General features: G+C 38.4%; 1 protein-coding gene across 1 annotated transcript in view; it reads left to right on the top strand.

Annotated features, from left to right (window-relative positions):
- The window catches only part of KIF25 (kinesin family member 25), a 42,417-nt gene that overhangs the window by 5,457 nt on the left and 14,891 nt on the right, over nucleotides 1–22,069 (top strand). Inside the window, exons 4-9 of the mRNA XM_074820685.1 lie at nucleotides 1,442–1,580; nucleotides 6,000–6,103; nucleotides 7,259–7,347; nucleotides 8,874–8,916; nucleotides 14,412–14,479; nucleotides 18,868–18,942. Of these exons, the coding sequence (XP_074676786.1) occupies nucleotides 1,442–1,580; nucleotides 6,000–6,103; nucleotides 7,259–7,347; nucleotides 8,874–8,916; nucleotides 14,412–14,479; nucleotides 18,868–18,942 (518 nt within the window). The remainder of the gene's footprint in view (nucleotides 1–1,441; nucleotides 1,581–5,999; nucleotides 6,104–7,258; nucleotides 7,348–8,873; nucleotides 8,917–14,411; nucleotides 14,480–18,867; nucleotides 18,943–22,069) is intronic.

Here is a 22,069-nt window from a genome sequence, read left to right as displayed (position 1 = left end):
AAACATTTACAATGCTTATCAAATATAGAAAAACCTGGAAAATGGTCAGATAAGAACCTGATCTGTGGCTTTATTGTATTCACAGCAGTGCTTGCAGTGAAGTGTAGCAATGCCTGAGTTAGCTTAAAATTTATAGTGGTTTTCCTGCAATAGGCTACAAAGTCACCCGAGAAGCTGGTAACAGTGACGGCTCCAGAATTTCATGTGTAGGCTGATATCATTATCCAAGATGACTATTCTTGTAATCAAAACCTAAAAGTCCTCTAAAAAACATTAATTGTGATATACTTTAACCAAATAGGCAGATTCTTTAAAAAAGCATTGGAAGGTTCCATTGATTTGACTAAGAGTTCTGCTCTGGCGGACCTCGCAAGAGGGAGTAGTTTGCTGAGTGATCGCTCGGGTTGTCTTAAATTTGCATCAAAGAGACTGGGACTGTTCTCCCAGTACCAGTACCGTAATATTTTCCTTTGTTGAAGTACTTATTCCTTAAGTTACTCCATAGAATAGTGAGTTCCTTTTAGGGACACTAACAAATGTCAGCTTTTCCCAGGACAGCACTCAATTCCTGCATAAAATTACTGAAAAGTATCTCAGGAAAGAAATCTGATTCTTAACAAACAGAAGGATGTAGCTTAATTGTAGCATAGTTGGACTAGATGATCATTGTAGGTCCCTTCCAACTGAACTTTTCTGTTCTATTCTAATTACAGTGATTCTGCTCAATAAATTTTGCAGTGGTGTTTTACATTTTAGGTTAGCTAAAATGTCAGAACTCCTTGTGATGCAAGTGGATTGAGATGGTTTACTGTCAGAGATCAATGAATGTTAGGAGAGAGCAAAGCTCTTCAAATAAAAGTCTAGATTAGTGGTAATCCTATACCTGTAATTTAAAAAAAAAATAAAATACTTCTTCCCAGTTATATTCTGTGGATTTTGAGAGTGAGAAATGCCGTGATTTTCTCCTTTTAGTTTAGATTACTGTTTTATCATTGAAGCTAGTCGATTAATTCAAGGTCAATACCACAGTTGGAAAATAAAATTTCACAGAATATGTGACACTTTGTACCAGGCTGACTAATGAAACATCACGGTGCCTCTGTGAGATAAGGGATCATTAAGTTCAACTTGCAGATGGCTTTGTTTAATGAAATAATGTGTTATGTCACAAGTATGTGTTATGGTTAAAGTATGTACCATAAGATGGTATGGATCCATAAAGTCTGGCTGAAGTCTTTAGGAAATGACATTGCTAAATATGTTGCAGAATCCTTCTCTAAACATGCTGAAAGATATACTCCTGAAGACTTCCTTTCATCAAGTAGAGGGTTCTTCCTGACTCTGATATCTCACCAAAATTATTTGTGGTGGTGTTATACTGATTCTTCCTTAACTGCTGGTTTTGTGTCTTTATAACATATTTTTCTTTCTTGCTGGGAAGAGGCTTAAGCAAGACCTGAAGAGCCTCCATTCATTTGCTCTTGAGCTTTCAAAAGACTTTCAGCGTCAAAGCGAGACTTATCTTTACCAAATTTTGACAGCAGTCCAAGGGATACAGCTGCAAAATGAAGCAATGCAAAGTAAGGCTCATTGCACTTACATTTCAAACATGTAACATCAACAATGTCATTGTTAAATGTTGCTAACATTAAAAAGTTGAGTTTGATTTCTGAGAAACATGTCACTGAAATTGCAGCAGTTTTTTGTTTCACATTAGGTCATCAAGGAGTTCTGAAGCGTTAGAGCACGAATAACTCTGCAGAGGTTATGACTGAAAATTTGGATTTAGCTTTTGTGTTGATTGCAGCTGCTATTAGACTGCTGCTGAGTTGCCTCAGCTGTAGTATTTTTGATCTGAAGTTCTCAGGCTTGTTATTGTGACTATGCTAGAATAGCTGAATAAAGAATGTGTTGCTTTAGCTGAAATTTGTCTGCTTTTGACTGTACCCAAAAAGGACTCAGGTGATTTCAGAGATTTCTGAAAATACTGTCTGGTATTAGGACAGACTGGATTTTTAATGTTTCTGTGTCTTCAGGGAGAAAACTTTACTTCCAAATCAAAACCAGTTCCACTTGCTAGACTGTAGGTAATAACACCACATGAACTACTGTTTCGGAGTTCAGGTCCTCCCTTGTTCATGTGTACGTATAAAGCAGACCCTGCAGTGCATTGGCACTCTCTGCCCTCATCACTGAAGGCTTAGTGCATTGGTCCTACACCTGCATCTCTTGGCATGGATCTCTGCACCTGCTTTCAATATCCTTGATTCTGGTGGAGCCCCTACCAGGCCTGAGAAGCACATGACACGTATGTAGCTTACACTGTTTGAAGCTTAGCAGCCTGATGAACTAACAAAATATACACAAATTTATAATCAGAGCTCCTGGGTGATGCTCTGATATCCATGTGTTGCCATTTAAAAGGTACGTTTTTCTCCTGCTTTACTTTTTGGTTGAAATATTTAATTTTGGGACCGATTTGATTCTGATGGAACTGCTCATGTCAGTAGCAACAAATGGCATTCTCAGTGATGGGTATTTGCAAAACTTGTTCCTATATGTAATGTACTAAGTTATGATTTAAATTGATTTTATTACTGTATTATCCATATAGAGAAAAGCTTAATCAAGTTGTCTTTAAAACAAAAAAAAGACTCAAGTGGAAAATCAACCCTAAATAAAGGTGAATGTTTCCCTTAATGAAGCAGGGGGCTAAACGAACAGATAGCCCACCCCAACAACTTGAGCTGTTGTGGTGTAAATAAATAGTAAGTGTTCCTTCTGAGACCTTGCAAATTCCTGTTGACTGTTCTCAATTTGCACTTCATGGTGCATTGTTCTATGAAATCATAACCAAGAGAGGCCTCCTTGCCTACAACAAAGTAAGTGTGTTGGTACTTAGATGGATGACTTACACTTTTAGTCTGGACATTTTTCAGTTCCTCTGTCAAATGTTTTAGATGCAGATTCTATTGTTAACCTTAAATATGACAGTCGGAATTGCCATCCTTAAATTACATGTAATCTTTTGTAAAGAGAAAGTCCGATGTATGTATTCTGGAAACAATGTGTGTTATCAGTTTAATTCTAAAACAGAGATTGAAAATGAGGGAGATAATTATAGAAGAAACATTCAAGTAGGTTAATTTCAAGGCTGTAGTTGACATGCAGCAAAGTATAAAACTTTCCTGTAATAACTGAGTAGTCCCTTGCTTAGAAATATTTATTCACAGTCTGAAAACCAGGCTATTGCCATCTTTCCCACTGAAATTTAAATAGTAGTAATTCCTGAGAGAGAAGTGCTCATTATTCTTTTGTTACAGATATGTTTCTCTCATAAACAAAGCTGCTATCACTTTAGCAAAAAATACTGGCCACCTCACTGCAAATGATACTGCTGAGGCAGATGCAGTCATTCAGCAGATTTCTGGAAGGGTAGGAATTTCTAAAAATTGAAGATGACTTTTTAGATTGCTTCACCATGCAGGTATTATAAGAAAGAGGAAATAACAGTATCTGTGCATGCAGAACATATTTTCAGAGAGGGGAAACCACTGTTCTCACTGCTTGGCAAAGTGGCGGTTACTAAGGAGCAAAATCTGTCCAAGTCAATGTGTGACAGGTGCTGCAGGTTACTGACGTATTTTGTGAAAGCTGCTGCAGCCTGGTGACTTAACTATCCTTTGTGATTCCAGAACGCTTCCTCTCTGGGGTGGAGAACCCCAGGGAACTATGGGGACAGCTACACATCCGTATCTGAGCTAGGCCGTGGCTGTCCTAGGTTATGCTGCTCCTGTTGTTCACATCCCCATCATGGACCTTTCTGTTGTGCTGGCATAACTGTTTGTGTGATCACAAACAAAGCAGATCAGGGAGCTGATCCAGGACAGAAATTACTCAGCAAGAAGGATTGCTTTTAGACCTCCACGTGACCGTGGAAGCAGTTGTGCAAGCACAGAGAGGGTCTGGTGCAGCATTGAATAGGAGGGAATGAAAAGCCCCTTAGCCAGGACTGTCAATTAAAGAAACATTACAATCCTGAACATGTTTGCAAGCCATCACTCTTCTACAACTGTTAGTCTGATTATCGATGGATTAAAATGTAACTTCTGAATAGCTTGCAGCTGATGCCGCGCAGAAAACTAGGAAAATGTTAAATAAGTGTTTATATAGCTCCACTTTCAGAAAAATTAAAAGTTCAGAAATAATTTATCCATTAGGAAACTTGCTCTGTGGAGCTTCTATTCAAGAAGTTTTTCTGTGCTGCACGTAAAGCTTTACAGAAGACGGACATTAAAACTGATGGCTCACTCTTACATATAACAAAATATCATCTGCTAAATGCAACAACTTGACTCATTTTCTACAGATTGAAGTTCTTCACCTGTCTGCTCAAAAGCCCTGGTGTCAAATTAGGAAGCCCCAAGGTTGATTTCTGTTTTCACAGTCATCTTCATCATAGGAGGGCTAGTTAGAAAAAAAAATAAATTAGAAATTAGGGCCTAAGTTAACTGAAACTGGATCTATAATGTCCGGTAGGCTTCTCTCAGTCCTCATGAAGAGACCACTTGAATATTGAAACAAGCTAGTAATTTTTATTTTTTTTCTTTCAACACTGGAAGAATGGAAGAGTACCCTTAGCACCTATTTGCAGGGACTCCTTCCGAATCCCCACACCTATTGTGTAACTTTATTGCTTATTCAAGAGTCTTCAAGAAAGTGTGTACACAAATTTATAAATTAAAATACTTATTATGGAGATTACTTAAATAATCAATGGATTCCAACCTCATATTTTGAAAAATACTGTATAATTAGGGACCAGTGAATCACTTTTGACAAATTTTTGTAACACATTTGCATGTGATTCTCCAAACCAAGACATATTAGTGTTAGTCCACATACAGGATGCAAGAAAGGGATTTTTCTTAGTGAAACTCCTAGACCTTGATTCCCCAACTATTAACGTCATGTTTCCCCTCCATGCATTCACTTGTGGGGGAACATTATGAGCTGGAGGTGAACAGCATAGGTATTGCAAAAATAAGATCTGACAAATCTGTAGTATAGCCAAATGTCCCTTGAAGTTCTCTGATTTGTGTGACATACTGAGCTTTTTAAGCCTGTTCCTTTCTTTGTAAGGTAGCATGTACTGAGGCTGGTGGCCACCAGCTAACTCAGCTCTCAGACGGTGGTTTTGACTGCTTGCTACACTACATCTTCAAACTGCTCACTAATTGCTGTGGAGATTGATTTCCCACTGGGGTTCCTAAAAGCTTGCTTTTTACACTAGTTTACAGTCACTTTATGTGCCTTTTGGACTGTATGTTTTAGGCCTGCACAGTGTTAATGTAATTGGGCTGAGATAAAACCATTTGTGATGTTGGAAGGCTTTTGTAATGACCCATACTGCTCGCCTCAGTTTTGTGAAGAAGACTCCATGGGTTTCAAAAGATCAGTCTTTTTTATGAAACCCTACCCATGAAGTGAATGTACCTATCTTAAAAGGGAACTTTATAACAGTTTTGCAGGATTAGTAGCACTGTAAATGAGGCTGAGGATAAATGATAGGTTGACTTCTTGTAAAGTTAGCTGGAATGAATCTAATAATCTGCAAATATGGCATAAGCATTGCAAGTCACAGCCCCATCCAGAAGCAGGTTGCTTCAGGTTTGGGTTTCAGGCTTCACTGACAGATAACATTACTCTTAACTAAACTGACATATTTGAACTGCCTTTAAATATCTTGTATTTTTGATTGCTTTTCAAGATTTCACATGTATACCTGTGGTAATTATCTGTAACTTTGCATAGCCATTCCATAGCAAGAAGTATGATGGGATTTTTCAGAGGTGTCTAGTAAATCAGGAACTAACCTTCCTAATTTAAATTTGGTAGAAATTAAAAAGGTTTCTGCTTGTATTTCATGAGGTGCTACTGGAAAATTAATTTTGTAAAGTCAGAGGATTCAGTTCTTTGAAAAAACTTTCTTCTTCCAGTGTTCCAGATAAAAGCTTTAGATCTTCAGCAGTCTCTACAAGAGGTGACAGAGAGATACGAGAAAGAAAAGCAAAAGAGGAGAGCTCTACATAACAGCTTAGTTGTAAGTATCTTTAATGACAGAACACTTCCTTATTTTCTGATGATTATGCCCATAATTTCCTCACCAATAAAACTAATGAATATACTTTTTATGGGTATATCTCTTCCCCCAGCTGTCTATATATGATGCATTTTTAGCTGAGGCACATTTGTCTTACAATAAGCCCCAAGCCCCTTTTTCTTTTTTACACAAGTATCTTCCAAATGCACTCCTAGAGCATATTGCACTAAGAAGTATCATCCATTTTGAATAGCGACCAAAACTTGAGTTTCTTTACCCTCATCTCTAAATTTGCAGCTTCTGAAGTTGTGTCAGAATTCTTAAAATTAATTTTTTTCATTTTTGTACTTTACTCTTCCTCCCTGCCCCCCCAAATGACTAGTTTTGGGTTGCCTGATTCAGGACCTGATTTTTAGAAACACAAGCCTCCTTCAGAGAAAATTCTTCTAAGTTTTTTCTACCTGGGATAATGAAGCTCTTTGGTAAAAAGTACTTACCTTCCAAACTCTGCCTCGTGTTGCAGTTTACTGAAAGGATATTCTCCAAGGCAGTGAGGAGTTAATGCCAGTGGTCACTAGTCATCCCAGGCAAGCTGTTTTCACTAATACAAAATGAGAAGAACTGATCACCAATAAAAAGAAAGGAAAAACACCAGGTTAGATAAACTGAAGTCTGAAACAGTCTGCAGAGAAAAATCACTTACTGACTTTTTAGTTATATGTGAACACAAAGTGGAGAGGAAAAAGTACAAAATGTTTTATATTCCACATCTTCCTCAGGGCTGGTGGAAGAGAAATGGAGTGTGTAATCTTGTCTGTTGAGTTAATATATGTGTCTGAAGAAGCTCAAGTAAAGAGGAAAGAGACTGAAGAGGGGAAAATGGCTCAGATTGAAAACCTTTTTTTTTTTTTTCCCCTATAGACTGGAGAGGGCTACACCAGTCCAGAACTCTGAAAAATGCATACTTCCTCAAGTACTTTCTCCTAACTTCTCAAGGCAAATGATATTGATACTATTTTTCTCTCCATAGAATCTAAGACTGTGATGTTGTAAACACCTGCTTTCTTAAACACGTTCATGTCTGCTTCATAAATTCCAGTGTATTTGTCCTCTCTAGTTGTTTGTGTTAAATACATCTTAATATTCTAACCTTAGGAACTGAGAGGAAATATCAGAGTCCACTGCAGGATCCGACCATTACTACCTTTTGATACTGCTGCTGGACATTCAATATCACAAGATGGGTAATTTATTTTGGCTGTGTTAGATCTTAGCTGACTCATAATTAATACACAGAGAAAACAATAGTTATATGTATGTGAGAATAACTGTGTTCTTGACTTTTTTTTTTTCTGTTTTTATGTGTGTGGGGAGACAGTGGTCTCATAAAAAGTGATTATTGTTTCCTTTTCCTTCTCCTGCTAAAATGGCTTTAGCCAATCTCATCCCCTTTTCTAAAAGTATGTTGACCTGAATAGAAAGCCATAGGTGTTCTGTCAGGATTATCCCTGGCTTGGCAGAAATAACACAGTTGCAATCAGTTTAGAGTATATTCACTATCCTATACAAATTCTGGGATACAGTAATGTCGTAATACTGTCAGAAGTCGTGGGTAGAGAAACACAGCATTCCAGTTGTTTTGTAATGCTATAGAACAGATTTGCTGTCAGCACAAACACTGGTAATTCTATTTCAGTATAATTTGGCTCTGCATCCCTAATTTCTAATACACTTACTGTAACTGAAGTGTCAAAACATTCCAAGATCCAAAAGGAAAAGAGGGATTAGATGCAAGCGTGTGCTATAACAAGCTGAATTCTCCATAGATGATTAACATGAAAGAAGGTAGGGGTTGAAACATACACAAAGAAAGAAAGAAAGGGGAAACTAGGTGGGTGGCTAGAAACCAGTAACATTATCATTTACCCTATCACTAAATAACTGATTTAGGGCTTTATTTTACTTTTACTGACTGGTAATTCTGAAAGAGTACATTCAGTGTTTTAAAGTTTATTAATTTTTGGCAAATCTTTAAAAAAATACAGAATTGTTTTAATTAAAACAACATTAAAAAAAGCAGACAGGAAATTTCAAGGAGCTTGAAGGGGAAACTTGCATTAACCTCTGCTCGATATACCTGGGAAGGAACTCACTTGCTGGTTTTGTAGCTATATGGAATAGTGCAGTCAGGTGCTGAACTGCAGTGTAAAACAGGATGGGCTGGGCCAAACAAACAATTGTTAAGACTAACATTTCTTAGCTTATCAAAAAGTAATTTAAATAAAAATTAGTTGTAAAACTAAGGACTGATTCTCAAAATGCTTACACACATGAATGAATTTATACACCTTAGCAATCCCAGTCAGTTTTTCAACTAGTAATGGATGCAACATCAGGGACAAATACCTAAAAAGAGGGTGTTTTTCACTTTAATGTTCTAAAGTGAAAGCCTCTTGTTACAAGCTCACATTACAATCTCAAACTAATAAATGGTTTGCATGTGAATTAGTCTTAATTGGGTTTGTTCTAAATTTATTTTTTAAGCAGATTATTTTGCTTGATTGCACCTTAATTTGTTTTTTATTCACAATTAACTATGGTGTTAGTATGTACGTAGTGTACAATAAAATGGCAGTTCTGAAAGGTACTCTTCAGATAGTGCGTAGTTCACAGACATTTTGAGCATTGACTTTCCTGAGCTAAATGGAACACTTACTGTTTGAAAGGTACCTTTTTTTTCCTTATGGCTTTTTTTTTTTCTTCCTTACAGGCAAAGAAACTTTTCAGAAAAAGTGGCGTATGCAGCTGATGATGTGAGTATTTGATGGTGAAATTCAAAAGCATGTTCACAGATACTAGGAAGGAGAAACAAGAGGGTCATGTGGGTTTTTTAAAAAATGACGTACTTTCTTGTCAGTCGGTGCCCAGCTTTGATCACCCATGGGTGCAACAGCAGGTGATTTGTGCTATTTTCATCCTGACTCTTTGTAGTAGTAATAGCTTGGAGCTTCTGTAGGTGCAGTCATCCATAAACCGGAGGTTGTGTGTTTGCAGTAGTCAAACTGTTGCAGACTTCCTGCAGTCACTTCCTTTGAGTATTTACTGTAACTCTTTCTAAAATTATGTCAGGCTTCTTCATTTTGTTATTGCAACACAACTAATGCATTAGGAGAGCAATATGATATCCCATGAACCACAACACTCTATGTGGTACTGCAGTCAAGCATGTTAAAGTGTCCTGGCTTAGAGCCATCAGAGGAAGGAGAATGAACCTTGAGGTTGCAAATCCAGATGACATTCCAGCATTAAATGAGGCCATTACCAAGATATAAAATTTAAAAAGGCACAGTAGTGTGAGCTAAGGTCAAAGTATTAACTTGGGTGTTAATTTTCTTAGCTGCCATAGTTCTTAGTTGGCTGCTCACTGTTACTTACATGGTGATTAGCCAAATTCTCTTCTATAGTATAGCGCTTAAAATATTGCTGAAGTGACCTACAGTATGTTATGCATTTAAATCTCCTGAATTATAGCTTCATTAGGCAGATCTCGGTTGCATAAAGTGGATACTTAGAGAGAGACATATATATATATATGCAATTAGGAAACTAATGGAGCACATGAAAAGCCAGCTAAGGAATAGTAAATATGTCAGGAGATAAAAACCAGGGATCTGTAAAAAACCAGGGATCTATAATGGTAGACATATAGTGTTCTGGATGTCGTGACCCATTTATTGTACTGTAAAATGCCACGGCCATTTCTGACCTGTTAATTTTTATTGCATGAAGATGAAATTAGATAATATTTAGGTTTTGGATTATTTCATAGAGATATCTGATACATCTATATGTTTACAGGCAAAGCAGTGTCTGCTTGCTTGTGCCAATTTATGAGTTTTAATTTGTATGAAACAGTGACCTCGTAACCTTCAATACGCTAACCTGTTCTCATGTTTAAAAGTCCTTATAAAATATTCCAGGAAAATAAGTGTATACATGGACTTGATTGTAAAATGAAATTTGCAAGATACTAACTTCCTGGTTTTGGAAAACACAACACTGACTTCAAATGTTTTATTGGTTTGCATTGACATTTATTTGGTTAAAATGCTTTCTAGTTTTGATCAAATACCTTAGGTCTTTGTGTTAGTTTCTTAATATGATTTTTTTAATGAAAAAAATAAATATTTTTGTTTAAAGTATCCAAGTCACAAGGGAGGATAAAAGCCTAACTGACTTTTTACAAAAAGCAGCCAATTTGGACTAACCTAACAAAAATAAAGTAAAACAATGGTTATTGCCTGCTTATTTTGCTTTTAACGACTGAAGGTCTTATGCTTGTGGCTAGGATAAATATGCAGATAAAATTATGGGGCTTGATTTGTTATTGAGCTTTTAGTTGCAACGTAGTCAAAGCTCGTATTTCTGGAAACAAGTTAACCATTTTCTAGACACATATTTATGATTTAAAGGAAATTTTAGATCAAGGTGAAGGAAGACTGAGATAGAGGTGCTGAGTTTATTAGTTTTGCTTTTTAGATCATGGCTGTCTGTCCAGATTTTTCCCTGTAAATACTTTATATGTGTAACATAACAAGGCAGTTATCTGCCATGATCATTTAGAGCTACTGTACATTAGAAAGCAGAGCTGCATTTGAGAACCAGAGTCACAACGCAGTCCAGCATGCATATCAGAAACTATGGTTGGATCGTCTAGACAAGCTTTAGCTTGACATTGTTCCTGGGTTGGACTGAAGCTCTAGTAATATGCTGATCTGTCTCATCTATGCTACAACTTTGTCATGTTATAACTAGAATCAGGGAAACATCTGTCTCATAGTCAAAGATCACAACAGGAGTTGCAGTACAAAGTAGCTTTGTTTCTCTTCTGCCAGGAGCTGTGTTAAGACTTCCTTCAAACCATCTAGACAGGCAGAACTGACACCTGGACAGAATGGTTGTGTATCTTTTTGTGAGACTGAGACTACATGAATTCTATTTAGTCTTTGAGTTTTTTTCTTTTGTTTATTTTGAGATTCATATAATTCTTCAAAAGACACGTATGATCTTTTCTATAATCTTGCTCATCTTGTCTAGAGAATCATATTTTGATTCTAAGTCTAAAAAAGGGCTTAGGATTTTACTGGATGTACATAAGAGTATTTCATTTCAGTTTTTGAGCTACTTTAAGATTTCTGAAGTTTTCTTTTTGCTTTCCCATGTATGCCAGCTCCTCAGCATAACAGTAACAACTGTCTGAGCCTTTCTCCTGAAGCTTGTTGCGGAGCTTTTTCCTGAAGCAATGGTAGAGAGTGAGTACACACTACATATCAGGTTGAACAAGTCCACATAGCTTAGGACACTGAGCAGCACTGGTATTGTCACTACCTGAGAAAATGAGTAGATGAAAGCTCAGACTCTTCTTGGTGGTGACAGGACAAGGAGGAATGGGTGCAAACTGAAATACAGGAAATTCAACTTAAACAGGAGAAGCTGCTGTGAGGGCAGTCAGATACTGGAACAGCCCAGAGAGGGTGTGGACTCTGCGTCTTTGGAGATACTCACAACCTGACTGGGCACGGTCCTGGGCAACCTGCTGTAGCTGACCCTGCTCTGAGCAGGGGGTTGGCCCCCATGGCCTCTGTGAGTCCCTTTCCACCTCAACCATTCTGTGATTCTGCTCTAGGATCCTACCTTCTGCTTTTCTGTAATTTTGTCCATTTTTGGCCAGGTGTCCTGTGTGCGCTAGTGAGTGTAGGTGTCATGTTTGAATGAGCAGCTATGTTTTTGTCTGGATTCACAACACCAAATGTAGACACTTAAATGAGGTGCCTAATCACTCCAGACTCCCCTTGTGGTCGCTGAAGAAAAGTAGCCACCTCCAGAGGGAAAGTCATTCACCTCAGATCTGAATTAAACTTTAAATATGTTTGTCTCCACGACTACATAGGCACCCAAGGCACCTGTCCTAGCCCAATACCTGAAGTGATATTTGAACTGAGTTTGAACTAACTTCCTTCAGCACAGAGAAAAGAAACTGGCTGCCTCTATGTGATTAATTTTTTTCAAGTAATTTTGAGAAGATTTTCACATAAGTAGCTCAGAAAAAGGTGATGGCGAAGAGGCTGCTCTGAATATCAGAGAAGGTGCCAGATTCTGCTGTTTCTTCAAGACAGGACCAGGCAAACATGAATTAACATAGCCAAGACCCTCCTTTTCTTGGGAGATAATTTTGTAATAGATCAGATGGATGTAGCTATAGCAGTTGGAGACATTATTGCTCCCCAGTTGCTTATCACCATCCCCAGCTAGAGGTTTCTTCCCCTGGTGCTTACTCAGTGTGGGGAATCCTTTAAGCTGTCCATGTCAGCCTCAGTGCTATGTCAGACAGTTGCACTGAAGTTGACAGTGAAACATGAGGAGCAGTCACAGTCTCCCTTACATTGGCTCTGCTGTGGAGCAGTAGTCTTGGGAAAGGGGGTATAGCCTTCAGCAGATACGCAGTAACAAGCGATAAGAAATTATAATTACCACAGCTGGATTCTGTGATCATGTCTACATCTACTATTCCATATAACTCATTTAAAATTATCTCTCTGCCTTACTGAATTTTGCTTACTGAACTGCTCCCCGGGCTTGGGGAGTCAGGCTTGGGTGTCAGGACAGATTGTGAATATTTATGAAGTATCCTTTTGTCATTTCCATCATTCAAGTTGCCCTGAAAGAACTCAGACTGGGAGTATTCTGTGACTCTGGGGTGAAAAAAAGGTTCTTCAGCATTCATGTGAGACAGCTGTATGGATTTCATAAGCACTATTGACAGGGAAACCTGATGAGATTCTGTAGGCCAGCAGCTGTGGTGGATATGTTAGGCCATACTGATCTCCTGAGAAAGGAAGGTCATTACAAATGTTCGTATGAAACTTCTGCCTATTAACAATTCTTTTGTTTCTATGTTATACAAATAGAGTTTTTTCTGTCCCATTTCTCACCTAGGGAAAGCTGATATGCAAGTAAATTTGATATCTGAATCAGAAATGTGTTCCATAATTCTATATCCTTTTCTTTTTCCTTTTTTCTTTTTTTTTTTTTTTTCCCCCCAGAAGCCTGTTGGTTACTGATCCTATTAGAATTTCTGTCTCATGCCACTTTGTAGCAAAGTATTGTGCTCACATCTGTACTGCTGCTAGATTTGCCAGTACCGGGATGAGTAACACAGCTAATTCTGTAGAGTGACTGTTGTCATCATTAGGTTGATAATGATACATTGGCCTTCTCTGAAGAAGAAAAAATACTTGTAAACTCAAAACAAGAAATTTGATTTTTATAAGCCATTTGCATGCTGGGTGTACTGTTATGCAGTCGTTATTTGCTTAGCTCTGTGACTTCAGTCTGTGGCAATACTCATTCGAAGGCCATTAGTTCAGTGCTCTAAGCTACTTGTCTGAAGCACAGTAGGAATTTCAGCACTCCCATCGAATGCAGTAAATGTAACCACAGGTTAGTAAGCTAGGAAACCTCCTTGAATTAGATGAAATATTTTGCATGCTAGTGAGCTTCCACCCAAATTGTTGTAAACTCCCACTTTTTTTTTCTTTACTTTTCTCTGCAATTAAGCAACATTTGCCATGAGGAGCAGAAGGGCACAGAAGTTGCTACGTAAGGCATGCCTGACTGCTGTGATTACACTCTGGTAATAGTTTCAAGAGCTGCTTACATATCTGTCAGATTTATAAAACTACTATATAATCCATCTGGAAAGTGGATTCCACAAAAAACTCGTGAAATTCCAGCAATTGTGCTAGTGCAGCTCTTTCTCACAGTTGTGGACTAGCATGTTATTCTATGAAATGAGCATCTTCTGTGCAGTTCTAGGCACAGATATGTATGAAATCAATCTGCAAAGGCACTATGAAAACTGGGCCTATGATAAAAAAGGGCTCTTGCCATTTTTTCTATCTGTGGTGGCAGTTAGGAAGGTTGGATTAACTTGCTTGTGGCTTTCCAGGCACATAAGAAGTTCAGGTAAGGGTTTAGAACTTTGTCATGAACTTAAGTGCGCATAGTTTGTGTTCGTTGTTCTTTAATAATCTGAATGTGTTTTGAGATCCTTTCTTGCGGTCTTGCTAGTTCACTGCAGTATACAGGCTCAAAAGCCTCACATGTTGGTGACTGCTGGAGAAGGGCCTTGGACTTCATGACCCTTAATTACTGCTGTCATCTGGAATGTTAAAAATTATAAATATTTCTTTTTGTGTGTGTGTGTGTGCCTGTGATATTAACTGTAAGTATTTTGTTTTTCTCTTAGGAAACTGTCCTTGTAAAGTGCAGCCGTCCTGGTCATGCATCAATAAACAAGACTTTTCAGTTTGAGAGGTGGGTAGTCCTGGGTAGCAATCTGAATTGCTGGAAGATTTGTATAGTAAAGGCTAATTTTTCAGTAAGCTTTGGTTAGAAGGTAATGTTCACATTCTTTTTATTTATGTGGTATTCACGTTCTTCCCAGCACAGAATAATGCACTTCAGGATATAGATGACACACTTAGTCTTCCCTCTCAGTAAAGACTACTGACATGCCTAAGTTTGAAACCTGTGTAGAGACTCATTTGACCCTCTTCACAGTTTGAGTAGCTCTCATGATCCTTGAAACATGTTGCAAGATAGCAAATGTTATCTGCATTTTAAAGGGAAGGAATTGGGGTGGATTGCATGATTTCAGCATTAGACACACAGCATGACTGAGACAGAAACTGGACTGAGGACTTGTAAGACTCGATGTTCAGCTGTGCTACTTTTAAGTTAAAGTTAAAATGGCCTGAACATAGACAACAAGATAGAGTAGTGGCATGTAAATCTGTGCTCCCTAAGGGAAAGGCTGTAGTGGGACCACTTTCCTTATGAGGTGCTCAGGAATCCACATAGACAAGAGAGATTTTGAATGTACCAGCTGTGGTAAGGGTTTTAGCTGGTGTTTGTGCCTTATGAGACACCGGAGAGTCAGTCCATAAGACAGAAAACTGCAGGGAGTCAGGCTGAAAGGTGCCTTATGTTCTTTCAGAATGGAACTGACCTGAACCTCTGAAAACAGGAATGAAGAGTTAAATTAATACACAAGATCTCTGTAAACCAAGACATACAAAATTTCATCCCATGCCTTTTTCCTAATGCAAACTGTGCATCTATATATATATATTGCAGTGACTCCTACAGTAGGCTCTGTACTCTGAACCATGCTTCAAAACCCTCTGGAAACAGAACACCTAAGGACAATTCCATGCTTCCTTGCTTGAAGGCAAAACTTGATTTCAAGTCAAATGTATCCAACACAAATTAAATGTTTAAACTTAAGGTCTGAACCTGTTCAGCCTGAACTGCTGTAGGTTTGCTAAACACTGCCAGTCATTCACCCTTGATGCATCCTTTTAAGATGCTGCTTTTTTCTACTCACGAAGACTGGGGACTGCTGATGTGTTGGCCACCAAACAACTGAAAATTCCTGAGATGATGCAAATCTTGGGGAAGCATTACTGACCCCACAGGTTATAGCACTCCCTTGATACAAGACATAGGAGATCTCTCAAGGTACATGGCCACCTTGCATGTCTTCCATGCTACTCAGAGTAATTCTTTCCACCCTCCAGCTATGCTTAACACAGCCATACCAGTTGAAGTAAATGCAGAATAATGCTGGAATTCAACTCTGTGCAGCAACGCAGTTAACGGTATTGACACAGGACTCCAGAGGTGCTGTGACTCGAGACGTGCGGTGTCGATCCTGATAATCAGGAAAAGGGTTAAAAAAATGTAAATCCCCCAAAGAATGCAGTTCTTGGGGAATGTTTTTTCAGTGTCCCAGCACAGCTCTTTTTTATAAACAGAAGAGCATATGGTTCTTATGAACTCAAAAATGTTTATTTTTTTAGCAACGTTTTATGGAACTAATAAATGTCAAAATATTTGATTTCAGCTCAGGAAGAAAATTCCAGCTTTCAGCATGTTATGCTTTTATAATTTTATTGGCGAATCAGTTAGAAAAATAAAAAAGAAGCTCAGAATTTTCAAGGTGAAATTAACATTAATCACTGCACAGGGACAAATCTGTCATCATTCTGGTAAAAATATATGGGCTTATAGTAAGAGATTCTCTGGATTTGTTGCATCTTTCATGGTCTCAGATAGCTAATTAAGTGGGTGTCCATGCTTCAGTCAGTGCTGTGATTAGTGTAGCATAAATTAGTTCAAGCCAACTTCAAACTACTTCGTTTGGGTACTGGTAGCATTTGAACCACAACAGCTAAGCAATGGCAGTAAAACCCCTTTAGGAAGTTGAGTAAATATTTAGAGTAGTTACTGTAACATGGAGCCCCGTGCCTTTCTTCTGAACATCTATCAGAACCTGAACCTGACATAGTTAGCTATGGCTGTACTACTTTGTAGTGCAAACAGACTACTAAGACTGGTTGATTCTAGCCCTGGTTGTGGTTGGTAGTGATCTGTCTGCTTTATTAGGCAGCAAAACCCATCAACAGCAAGTGAAGGCCAGTGTGAATGTTATGTCTTTTAAGTTTGGTTGGGTTTTTTTTTTTTTATGTAGTAGCTCTGAGATGTTTTGATGCATTAAGGAAAAAAGTATCATTTTAACACATATTGAGTTAGAGGCCTAGTTGGTTAAGATGGAGGGCTTGCTGCTAATGAATATTTCATCAATTGCAGATGATAAATGAAGGAGAGAAAGTGTTTGGAAGTGCTTTTGTTCTCTTCTTTTGACCTTGCAGATTTGATGTGCAAAGTTTACTGAAGCACATGTGCGTGTATGCATGCAAAGCAAGGACGGAGTATTGCTATTCGGTGTCTGTGTCCTCCCAGTACAAACTGTGCCACATCTCTGCATATTTGTTGGTTTCTCAGTGTAGTATGACAGCACATCAGTGGAATGGCAAGACAAGCAGTATTTGTCCATCAAGCCAGACAAGTGCTGCTTTCCTGATGAAAGAGAGTACATTTTCATGCAACTTGTAATTAGACTGTGGAACACATTGCCACAGGATGTTACTCCAGGCCAAGAATTCAGCAAGATGCAAAAAGAAACTGAATACTAATTCTAATAATATTTTTTTTGAAACAGAGTTTCAATTCATATCTCAGTTTTGAGGCCAGTTTACAGCTTTTAAGCATTAGGATGAGACACAGAGATGAATTATTGTGTCTCCAGCCACCGTAGTGTTTCTTGCTCTTTCCTCTGGCTATTGTGGGGAACAAAATGCTGCACTAAGTGGGTTGGCTCTAATTCTGTACCTGTTTATCAGTGATCCCTCTGTACAGTCTTATTTATGGAGAACATGAATACAAAATCTAAATTTCTGCAGGCTATAGACTGTAGTGGCCAGATCCTGGTCAAATATACAAAGAGGCTTAGTAAATGCTAAAGAGCACACTATGTCTTCATTCAGTTAAACTTGTAGTATCATATACAAGCTGTGGGTTGCTGCTAAGTGAAGTGTACTAGTATACTATATACTCAGGGAAGTAACTGTGCTTTGTAATATTTGCTGTTAGCAAAATCCCTGTTTCAATTAGTTGTTTTGCTAGAAGCTATAAAGAACACACATCACTCATTGGAAAATGGAGCTAAACAAACAAACAAAAAAGAATCACAATGGGAAGGTATCAGAAAAGGAAGCTTTTTCCAAAGATAAACATTCATACCTCAAATACTTAGGTGTGGTTAATGACATTCGTGGCTTAGATTCTGTTTGTCTTATATAAAAGTATTTACTGCAGGCTGTTATCTGGGGAAGAATAAGTTTTTCATGTGCTAGAGAAGAAATGAACGAGTTAGGGTGTCCACATTTTGCGATCAGAATTTCATCCCTTTGATTTCCTGTTTTCAGGTCTCGATTTTATGTTGTACAAGCTTTATAATTGAAGGGGTTGAAGGAAAAATTTCTTTGAAGAGCTCTGTGTAGCTTTTTTTCTTTCCTTGAATTTGAAAAAACATATGCAGTTGTTTTAGACATCATTGTTCTGGCCCAAGGATCATACTGTCATTGCTCTATTCTAAGAGATGGATTAACTCATTCAATTTAATTGTCTTTCATTCTGTTTAAAAATTAGTCTGAATTTCACATCAAAATGTAAAAGACAGTCTTCCCTCGAGTGAGAAGTGTTTATTTCAGAGCAGATGATCATTCAGCAGGGGTGGGGATGGAAATACCTTAGGCTGTTGCTGCCCACAAAGACAGGGCATCCTTAAACATAGCCCTCAGGGGCCTTCTGATTTCTGCTCTGCCACTGACTCTTCTGGGACAAGTCCTGAGGCAAGTTTTGCAGCCTCTGTACTTCTTTTCTTCCCAGTCCTCCACATCTAAAGGGAAACACAACTTGATCACTCCCTTCCTTAGTGTGACACAAAGGAGACACAGGCAGCAGGGATATTTCACAGTCTGGTAGCTGGGAGAAAGTAACAGGGATCCAGTACAGCCTGAAAAAAGATTCTGTCTGCCAGAGAGGCAGGCAGAAGGATTAGGATGAGCTCAGAGAGCCACAAGTGTACACCTGCAGGTCGTTCCCTCCAGCACAGGCAACTGCACTCCCCAAAAGCAGGCGAGAACCTTGGAGTTCTAATTTTCAGTCCTCTGACATAGAAATGTGGGCAGGTCACAGGTTTTATGTCACTAGCCTACATTTTCCCTAGTCTGTATTCTTGTATTGTGACAACATATTTATATTTTTTCTTCATTTAATCATTGCGCTTTGCTCCTCAGAGTTTACAATGCTTCAGAGTCTCAAGACACAGTATTTGCGGATGTGGCCCCTTTGCTAACATCTCTCCTGGATGGGTAAGTTAAAAGGTGGGAATAAGAAAACTAAAGGACAATAATCTACTGAAATCCATCGATTAAGAAAAATGTCTTAGTAGCGGTGGTCCCGTCAAGTGTTCTGGCTTTGCAGTTGCATTTTTCTGTTTTCTTTCTACTCAACACCAAGCGAATGTTGTTTCCCCATATAAACAGTGAAAACACTGTTTACAAAATTTAGCAGAGCAGACAAATTTTGGGGAAAAAAACCCATTTTTTTTCCTCTGGTCTCTTTCTTGCAAATTTAAGCATTGCTTCTAATGGAGGATACTATCTTTTTTTGTTTTAGCAGGTTAGGTTTTATAACTGTTTTTCAGTTGTAGACATGCTATGATGCATCTTTTCCACCAGTGTATTCATATATGGAAGGCCTGCCAGGGCACTCTCTGATCATCTGTTCTGTTTTTGTGTACAGCAAAGGCCATAGGAGGTGGTATACTCAATTCCTGGTTGAACCAGAACTGAGCATCCTCAATCATAGTTCTAACACTCCTTCAGGCACTGGCATTAAAATAGAATTCTGGTGTGAATACAAAACTGATTAGTAACAACCACTAACAAATATGTGTTATTATTTCTAGCCACTAAATTCAAGAAGTGTGATTCTTTATTTATACTAGAGCCAACTTAAGCTACTCTTGTGAAGAAGCCTTGTTATAATCCTTGAGGCTTGAACTGAGATTTATGCAGAGCTTCCCTTCTGCTCCTTTCTCACCCCCGCTCTAACTCCACTCAGTTACAGATGGTTGCTGTAGAGCTCTCATGGACCGTTCCCTCCCTGTAGAGGGAAAGCCAGTCCCTTTCCATCCACAGTGGCATAGTTGAAGTGGCAATCCTTGTTCCCACCAGTCTGCACACTGAAGTTTCCAAGTGTCCTTTTCTTAAAAGCAGCCTAGAAGAGTCATACTGGGATATTGTGAATATTGGGAAATCCCAGCCATCCCTTTACATATGCCACAGAGGGGCCCACAAGGGCTACCTGGGCTAAGGGAAGTCCTCTGTGGCCCATATGGCATTATTTGAGTTTATCACAGTTTCCATAGCTGAGCAATCTAGGGACCACTAGGTTGGAGGAGTTTGAAGAAGTCCTTATAACCACTGTTTTCTCTCTCTGCTTTTCCTTTTGCAATGAACATGTTTGCTTTGGCTCAATATGTTGCCTGTGTATCTTCAGACATACCTGATCTGTACCTTGCTCTGCTGTACTTCCCACTTTCTAATTTCCACATTGAGAGAATCCTAAAAGCTAGAATTTTTATATTCAGTTAGGAAATGTTCTCTTATTGAAAACAAAAGAGCTGTCTTGTTCTTCCAGAACTGTCATTTAAACAGAAGCAGATTTTCAGGGAAGGCGAGGCCAGGCTGTGTATATGAGCCATGTTTCTCAGCAGCCTTCCCACTGTAAATGGGAACCAGACATACTTAATCTGAACCTTGAACCTTTTTGCTGCTCCTGATTGTTTTAGTCTGGGCTCCAAAGTGGTCTGTAACAACTTTTAGCTTAAGCAGAACAGAGTGTTCCGCTCCTTTATTTTTCTTTATTTTTCTTTCTTAATGAATTGTTTCATTTTTCAGTATAAATATACAGGAAGAAAAGATTGTTCCATATGCAAAACGAAGTACAGCAGGCTTCAAAGTTTGCAGTTAGTCATACAGGGCTGGCAAGGGAGTAAGATAACATATCTTTTCTTTACAGCATTGAAGAATCGAAGTTGTTTATTTATTTTAAAGAAGAATACATTTCTCTTTCTTTGGTTTCCTTTAACAGTGTTCTTTCCTAGTGATAACTGCTATACTGAACACCCACATTCTTTTCAGGGGATAAATAGTACAAAACCATTGGTATTCTAGCTTGACAATAAGAACTTTTCTAGAAAAGAATGTAACTAATGAAGCAGAGTGGAGAAGGAGAAATGTCAGGGCACATAGGTGACATTTTCAGATTGCTTTGTTTGAAACCCTCACCTTGGAACCAGAACACCAACAAAGCAAACTAGGTAAATATAAAGTGGTCTGCTGCTGCTGCTTGTCTTCTTGTTGAATCACCCAACAATTCATTCTCTCCTGTGCCTACTTAGATACAATACTGCTTCAGATAGTTTTAGCTCATTTGGGCTTCCTGAAATACTGTTTTGACTTTGGCAGAGAGGTTATCACTGACTGATACCTGATTTGCATCTCTATTTTCAATGTTACAAGCACCTGTCTACTTAGCTTCTAATCCCATCATCTTATCTTGTCAGAACTATTTTGTCCATGATGCTTACTTTCTAACAAGTAGCAATTAAGGAAAATTTGAATAGCTGAACTATATGAAAGTTTGAGATACTTCTAAAAAAGACTTCCCTTCTGTTTTTCCTATGGAAAACTCCTACTTGCAATCTTCTGGGTCCCTTTTTGGTTCCAAAGATCTCTCTGATTTTGAAGCGGGGCTACAAGTCTCAATAAGCTACGGGCTGGCAAGGCAGTGTGCATTAAGGGTGGAATTGTGAAAATTGCTCATTGTTAACCTAGCTGAAAACTACCAAAATTAGTTGGAGCTTTTCCACTGACAAAAATGCGAGTTATGTCAGCAGTGAATACTTAGAGAAATCTCTTGTTTCAAATTTACAGCCCTAGTTTCTAGCACATTTCATTTTGCTGTAGTGTTCTTTATTTTCAGTTACAGTTATCTCATCTCCTTTACTTCCTCAAATCTGTGACTACACTTCTGTTTTATACTCTGCATCCTGAAATGTGGAGGGACCTTACTGTAGGTCCACTGACTGCAACTTTGACTTTGCATCCCCAGAAGGGGTACCCAGGTGTTTGCTGTGTTTCTTATCAGCCCCCATTTCTTTCTAACAAGAGAAAGCTTTCTAAATAATCCTCAAAAAATAATTGCTTCTAGACATATTTAATATGCAAAAAATTGCTGCAAATATATTTCTCTGCAGTGGCCATGTAAGTATTTTATGACTTGAAACCATAAATTTAAAACAATTAGATGAGGGGTGTTCGCTGAAATTTGCTGGCATGTGCTTGAAACAACATTTTTGATGTGAGGAAAAGCATCAGATAACCAAAAGCAGCTGTTCAGGTCTGCCCACAGAGGGAGGTAGCTTAGGCA

The sequence above is a fragment of the Strix aluco genome, chromosome 3, assembly GCF_031877795.1.
Source record: "Strix aluco isolate bStrAlu1 chromosome 3, bStrAlu1.hap1, whole genome shotgun sequence".
Taxonomy (NCBI): Eukaryota; Metazoa; Chordata; class Aves; order Strigiformes; family Strigidae; genus Strix; species Strix aluco.
Note: the sequence above shows the minus strand (reverse complement) of the source record. Positions and strands in the feature narration are given on the sequence as shown.